This window comes from Ranitomeya variabilis, chromosome 2 (genome assembly GCF_051348905.1).
Source record: "Ranitomeya variabilis isolate aRanVar5 chromosome 2, aRanVar5.hap1, whole genome shotgun sequence".
Lineage (NCBI taxonomy): Eukaryota > Metazoa > Chordata > Amphibia > Anura > Dendrobatidae > Ranitomeya > Ranitomeya variabilis.
Window position 1 is genome coordinate 467,825,571 of NC_135233.1, and position 8,012 is coordinate 467,833,582.

General features: G+C 42.5%; 1 protein-coding gene across 1 annotated transcript in view; it reads left to right on the plus strand.

Moving 5' to 3' along the window:
- The window catches only part of LOC143806767 (uncharacterized), an 11,481-nt gene extending 3,787 nt beyond the window's left edge, over positions 1-7,694 (plus strand). The window contains exons 3-4 of the mRNA XM_077287646.1: positions 2,818-3,126; positions 7,281-7,694. Of these exons, the coding sequence (XP_077143761.1) occupies positions 2,818-3,126; positions 7,281-7,546 (575 nt within the window). The 3' untranslated portion in view covers positions 7,547-7,694. The remainder of the gene's footprint in view (positions 1-2,817; positions 3,127-7,280) is intronic.
- Positions 7,695-8,012: the final 318 nt, after the last annotated feature.

Consider the following 8,012-nt stretch of genomic DNA (forward strand, 5'->3'; position numbering starts at 1 on the left):
TGTGACATATACAATAATACATATACAAGTGTCTCATTGTGATGAAACCTGTAATAGAAGAGCGGAGATCATGTGAAGATGACAAATGTACATGTATAATACATATGACTAATACACGGGACACATAAATACAAGGTGACATCATGTACGAAGCAAGCAGGAACTTGTTGGTTGGAGACATAATATCGGGCGGCACCTGACTGTGATACAATTACATCATTCAAAAAGTCTGAAAAGTCACATCATGAACAGGAAACAGCGAGTGAGACAACAATCAAAGTTCTATGTTTGCGTGACTTGTTCTAGACACGCGTCTTGATGGTGACACATAGGCGCACTCATGCGTTTCCGACTCCTCTTCCTGCATGGTAATAGAGGGGAAGAGAATTAATTAATTTCTTAAAGTGAATCAAACTCCAAATACAAATCACCTTATTTGTTTGTCTTTATAAACAACATTGATGAGGTCCATCTAGGTGTACATTGGACTTTTTGTTTTCTGAGAGCACAAACTGCGCAGTCGGTAGCCTTATTCTTATCATCAAAAACACAAAAAACCCTATGGACCCCCTTTTTATAAATCAACGGGGTCCATATTAGGATTAGCTGGTATCCAATTAATAATGGATCATGTATTTTTTGCAATGAGAGTCCTTACCTTAAGGCTATATTCCCACGATTATTTTTTTTGTCACGTTTTCTTGGCGTCTTTTTCCTTATATAGTCATTAAAAGATCGAGCGGTTTATGAACATAAGCTGCCAGAAGAATGAACACTGTGCTTCTTTTAACCACTCCAGGGTTTCTTGAAGATAGAACATGTGCACAGCAATGTCATTTTGACATTGCTACATTTGCTGGTGGATCTGCCTGAAAAAGACGTATGCGTGTGGCCTCTGATGGGCAAACAAACCAAACTAGACACTGTGCTGTCAAAATGTTGCCAAAAAATTATAAAAAAAAAATACTGCAGGAAAAAAACTCCCCTAAAAAGCTTGAAAAACGTCAGGACTGATTCAGGAAATGGAAAAAAAAAATTTCTCCCAAAAGTCCTCAAAGTAGTATTTGATATAGAAAACTACAGACAAAAAAACAAACAAACATGTAATCTACACAATTTCTGTGTTAAAGTTTTGCCAAAGCCAAATATCAGCATGTATAAAAAAGCAGTAAGTTCCAAAAATAGACAAAAAAAAAGCATAAAAAAGCCATGCAAACGCTTGTAAAAAGTGTAAAAAAACAAAATGGCAAAGTAATCTAATTTAGCTATGGGTGCATAAATGCTGCAGAGGATCTGCAACATCAAAAATTCATCAAATACTCATTGTGGGAACGTAGCCTTAGGGTATGTGTCCACGTTCAGGATGGCCGGCGGGTACGCCGCAGCGGCGAAGCCGCTCGGCGCTAAGCCCCGCCCCCTTTCTGGGACGCGATAATGCCGGATGTGTTAACTCTTCACATCCGGGATGATCGCTCGCTCCCATAAGGCCCTGTGATATGCCTTGCGGGGACGCTGCGTCCCCGCAAGGTGTACGGACATGCTGCGATCTGAAAAGACGCGCAGCATGTCCGGAGTCGCAGGGCCGCCGCGTGCGGGTTTCCACGCATAGTGGAGACGGGATTTCCTACAATCCCCTCCAGTATGCTGGAACATCTGGACGCTGCTTTTTTGACGCTGCAGCTCTGCGCAGCGTCAAAAAAGCAGCGTTTCCTGACCGTGGAAACATACCCTTAGGGTATGTTGACACGTGGCATTTTTGCAGCATTTTTCTCCCTTTCTAATGAATGGGTATAAAACACAAGTTAAAATGTACCAAAATCACGTGTATTTTACACAGCAAAAAAGCACTGAAAATCGCTGCTTTTGAATGTACCTTTAGGGTATGATCAGGTTTTTTTTTAACATAAATTGTGGCTGAAAAACAACAGACAGAAATCATTTCAAAAACTAGTTTGTGTGTGTGTGTGTGTGTGTGTGTGTGTGTGTGTTTTCTATTTTTTACAGTAGATTTGGAGTGCTCTTACTTACATATGGAAAAGCACCAAGAGGTGACATACTGCTTTCTCTTCACTTGGAAAACACATGTAGAATAAAACAGCTATGTGTGTTCTACAGGTTTGTTTCCATTGAAAAAGAAAATAAATGGTGAGCTTACACTGAGTTTTTGGAGCAGAAATTCTCTAAATCCTCATCAAAAAAATGAAAACTCCAACTTTTCAGGAGTTTTATGTTGTTGTCCAAAAACTGAATGTGAACACACCTTATTCATATTTAAAGCATGTTTTTGATGTGGATTTTGTCACAGAACCTGCTCCAAAATCCATGTAGAAAAAAGGTATGTGCAAACATCCCTTTCTTTTTCACATAGATTTTGGCACTGAGTTAGTTGTAAATCCTCATGTGTATACATTATGGGCTCTGCAATCATGATGTTCACTTGAATAAGATGTTTGGATCTTTGGTATGGATGTATGAATCTTTGGTGCCATCTCAGTCTAAAATCTGCCAGCTTGGTACTTATTTTTCTCAAATATCACACAGAAAAAGCAAGGATTAGTCCTGATGATTGACAATGAGGGCAGTTTTCGTGTACATCTAAGGCAGTGCAAGCTGTACATGGATGGCAGATAACCAGGGGTCACCTTCAAATTTCTGTTTTAAAATCCCCATGTGAACATGCCCCAACACAAGTTTACCTCTAATATTTCCAGGTACAAATATACATCCAGTCGTTATTTATAATCCTTTTTTTTTTTTTTTAAATGACTCCCGTATTTAATGGATTGTTATTTCTTACTACTGTCATTTTTCTGGCAGTTTTGGCAGACCCCCCTGCTGATGACTGTGTTATACCCAATGAAGTGACTCCTGCTCTTCCATTGTCTCCTGATGTTGAAAAAGCTGAACTGAGCCCAATCTTGCCTTTCCTTTATTTGGGCAATGAAAAGGACGCCCAGGACTTGGGCCGCATGGTAACTCTGAACATAGGACATGTCCTGAACGTCACCACCCACCTGCCTCTCTACCATGCTGAGTCCGGAGCCTTGCGTTACAAGAGATTGCCAGCCACCGATAACAGTAAGCAGGACCTCCGCCAGTACTTCGAGGAGGCCTTTGAATTCATCGGTAAGCGTGATTCTTCTCATCGTATAATAGGACAAGTCACTTAAAACAGGGCTGTGGAGTTGGTAAGCGAAACCTCCGACTCCTCAATTTCCATGACTCTGACTCCACCAAAATGGGCTCCGACTCCACGACTCCAGCTCCACAGCTGTGGAGTCGGTAAGGCTACTTTCACACTAGCGTCGTACTCGGCCCGTCGCAGTGCATCGGGCCGACGTACCGAGGCTAACAGTGAATGCGCCGCACAACGGGAGCAGCGGATGCTGTTTTTCCACGCATCCGCTGCCCCATTGTGAGGTGCGGGGAGGTGGAGGCGGAGTTCCGGCCGGGCATGCGCGGTCGGAAATGGCGGACCGTCGGCACAAAAAAAGTTACATGTAACGTTTTTTGCTGCCGGCGGTCCGCCAAAACACGACGCAACCGTCGCACGACAGTTGTAACGTGTGTGCATACGTCGCAATGCGTCGCCAATGTAAATCTATGGGGAAAAAACGCATCCTGCAGACAACTTTGCAGGATGCGTTTTTTCGCCAAAACGACGCATTGCGACGTATGCTAAAAAAACGCTAGTGTGAAAGTAGCCTAAGCCAAACCTCCGACTCAGACTCCTCAATTTCCATGACACTGACTCCACCAAAATGGGCTCAGACTCCACGACTCCGACTCACAGCCCTGATTTAAAACCTACATCTTTACCTAGTGACACAACGAAACATAATTTTGTTAGATAGTCTGAGGACGTTCCGCATTTAATAATAATAATTAATAATAATAATAATTTTTATTTATATAGCGCCAACATATTCCGCAGCGCTTTACAACTTATAGAGGGGACTTGTACAGACAATAGACATTACAGCATAACAGAAATCATAGTTCAAAACAGATACCAGGAGGAATGAGGGCCCCGCTTGCAAGCTTACAAACTATGAGGAAAAGGGGAGACACGAGAGGTGGATGGTAACAATTGCTTTCGTTATTTGGACCAGCCATAGTGTAAGGCTCGGGTGTTCATGTAAAGCTGCATGAACCAGTTAACCTAAGTATGTAGCAGTACAGACACAGAATGCTATTAACTGCATAAAGTGTATGAGAACACGATGCAAGGAACCTGATTATGTGTTTTGTTTTTTTCCTATTTTTAATAGGCCACACAGGGATAGTTAGGTTAATGCGTTGAGGCAGTAGGCCAGTCTGAACAAATGCGTTTTTAGGGCACGCTTAAAACTGTGGGGGTTGGGGATTAATCGTATTAACCTAGGTAGTGCATTCCAAAGAATCGGCGCAGCACGTGTAAAGTCTTGGAGACGGGAGTGGGAGGTTCTGATTATTGAGGATGCTAACCTGAGGTCATTAGCGGAGCGGAGGGCACGGGTAGGGTGGTAGACTGAGACCAGAGAGGAGATGTAGGGTGGTGCTGAGCCATGGAGTGCTTTGTGGATGAGGGTAGTAGTTTTGTACTGGATTCTGGAGTGGATGGGTAGCCAGTGTAATGACTGGCACAAGGTAGAGGCATCGGTGTAACGGTTGGTGAGGAATATGATCCTGGCAGCAGCATTCAGGACAGATTGGAGCGGGGAGAGTTTGGTAAGAGGGAGGCCGATTAGTAGAGAGTTACAATAGTCCAGACGGGAATGAATAAGAGAAACAGTAAGAGTTTTCTCAGCCTTCCTAAGCCAAGTATTCCCTATTTAGACAAATTACATCAAAGTCCTCCATGGCTACGATCATACATTGTGCCATGACAATCACAGTGCGAGTACCAGCTACAGTCACAGCTGTATCCCCCCGGGGACAGACCTTTCCTCTGAATACTGTTTTTTAATTTTGCAATAATGTTGAACATAACTATTTATGATCTTCAACAATGTGACAAGATCTGTGATTCCTATTGATGCCATATTTAGCTAATTCTACAGGGCCTTTCTTCTCTGGCCAAAGACTAAGGGTATGTGTCCATGTTCAGGATTGCATCAGGATTTGGTCAGTATTTTCCATCAGTATTTGTAAGCCAAAACCAGGAGTGGAACAATTAGAGAAAAAGTATAATAGAAACATATGCACCACTTCTGCATTTATCACCCACTCCTGGTTTTGGCTTACAGATACTGATGTCAAATCCTGACCAAATCCTGATGCAATCCTGAACGTGGACACATACCCTAATGGTGCCCATACATCCCCTATAACTGTTTGCCAAAAGATTTATTGGCAGGCCAGTCTCCCATAAACCTTTTAAGCAGAGAAAGGGTAGATTCACATTAATACAGTGTTCTCCGCTGAGCATTATATCAGGGTTCCAATTGGAATACCTGAAAAACTATTCTGACCGGAACCCTGACAGAGCCATTCACTTGAATGAAGCATCACTCTGGTCACTGTCTTGCCTCCGACCAGGTAGTATTTGTCTTTTCCAGACATGCCCAAAAATGTGCCACCTATTTGTGCTTTGTATTAAAAAGACTAATTCTGCCAGATCGGAGGTCACTATATATGAAGAACTTGGCGCTTGAGTATAATGCAAAAAAAGACATTTTAATTGCAATCCACAGTAAAATATGTTTCGATCTGTTGTAGACCTTCTTCAGTCTGCACAGATTGTCCATAGTGTATGTGAAAGAAGGAACCAGGAGGAAAAGTTTAGAAAGGGAGAACTGAGAAAACGTAATCCATGAGGTGATGGGTTCCTAGGCAATAAACTGTGGATATATGGAAAAACCTGATTATCTGGAGTAGTGCATTCCAGAGAGCCGGTGCAGCATGAGAAAAGTTTTGGAGACAGGAGTGAAAGGTCTATGAACGATATTGATCCGACATCACTAGTAGAACGGAGAGCACAGGTAGGATGGTAGAAAGAGATGAAGAAGAATGTGTTGGGTGGTGCAGGGCTTTGTAGGTGAAAGTGATACAATATAAACCTATGTTGTAGGAGATGAGAAACCGATGCAATGACTGGCACAGAGTGGAGGCCTCTGTGCAGCTGCTGGACAGAAATATGTGACTGACTGCTGTATTCAGGATGGAATGGAGAAGGGGGGGAAGATTAGTGAGAGGAAGATTGATTAGCAGTGAGACTGAGGGCTTGTTCACACGATCCTTTTTTCGCTGCGGATTTTTCAGGTCCTGATTTGTGAAAACCGCAGTGCAAAACCTGCGGTGATTTTCACTGCGGTTTACAGTTCTTTTTCTACTGCGGATTCCACTGCGGGTTTCCAGCTGCATTTTCCTATTGGTGCAGGTGGAAACCCGCTGCGGAATCCGCAGAAAGAAGTGACATGCTACTTCTTTTTTTCCGCTGAAAATCCGCGCGGATTTTCAAGCCGAAAAAAGGATAGTGGGCACAGCGGATTTCGTTTTCCATAGGGTAACATTGTACTGTACCCTGCATGGAAAACGTCTGCGGATCCGCAGCTGCAAATCCGCTGCGGATCCGCAGCGAAAACCGCATCGTGTGAACATAGCCTTAAGTAGTCGAGAGAGAAATGCATTTTAGCAACAGTAAGAGGTTGTGCAGTTTTAGTAGTAAGAAAAGGACAGATTCTGGAGATGATTTTGAGCTGTAGGTGACAAGCATTACATTGATTGGACTTATGGAGGGAAGGAAAGATCTGAATCAAATATAACTCGAAGAGATTGGGTGTGCTACCAGAGAGTTATCTTAGTACCACACATTGAAATATTCAGTCTTATTCGGATGTCCATTTTTGTATTTTTCATGGATAGAAAACTTACCAGTCAACAGTCTATGACTCTGTTCACATGTATTGCGTCCCAAAAAAATACAGAGACATGTCCATTTTTGCTGGCATCCCCTCACCAGCTCCTCTTTTGATTAGCCGACCTGGTGCGAAGTCAACATTACGGTATACAACGTCGCATCTCGTCATCTAATCAAAAGAGGAGCCAAGGATGCCGGCCGATAGGAAGCAGTCTACAGGGCTCCAGGATAATGATGCGGTCGGATGACCAGGAACCTTAGAATTTATTCACTGGTCTTTAATTTTGACCATTTATATATGCATATCCTACTGCAATATACAAACATAATATAATTTAATGGGAACAGACCTTTATATAGCAGGGACCTGTGCGTTTATTTATGACATTATGTTGCTGGTAACTGACCATGATTGTTGTGTTTTTCTTCATTATTACAGAGGAGGCGCAACAGAAAGGCAAAGGCGTTCTTATTCACTGCCAGGCTGGGGTCTCTCGTTCTGCCACTGTGGTCATTGCATATCTGATGAAGCACACATTGATGACTGTGGGTGATGCCTACAAGTTCGTCAAGGGGAAGCGTCCAATAATATCACCCAATCTGAATTTCATGGGGCAACTCCTGGAGTTTGAATCGGACCTAAATGCAGGCATCACCCCAAGAATCCTTGTACCCAGACTGAAGGGCATTGAGAGTGATGTGTAGGACACAAAAAAAAAAAGAAGGAAAAAGCCAATTTTGATGTTGCACAGTAAGACATGATTAAGCAAACAGCAAAATCTCCCAAATTAGATCATTATTGAAATGCAGTGTCAGGATCCACCAGGCAAATAAGTTTCGGAGCCTACAGAAAATGCAGATTCAGGTCTCAGAAGACTAAAGCTATTCACTTACGGTGAAATCTGCAGCTTCAAAACCCTAAAGACCTTTGACGTTACCTACCTTAGAAACTAGCCTCAATATTAGTGGATGATACCGCAACATAAGAAATGGCAAAATAAAACCTTAATAGTCTCAATTAAGGTTTTTAATTTGTTTGCAGACATAAAGGTGTAAAAAAAGGGAATGGCTCGTCCATAAATTGGGGCTCTACATCGTAAAAATGACCAACCTAGAAATCCTGAAATCCTTCTGTTTGTAGCACTTAGGTTAAGTTTGATATCTACTTATC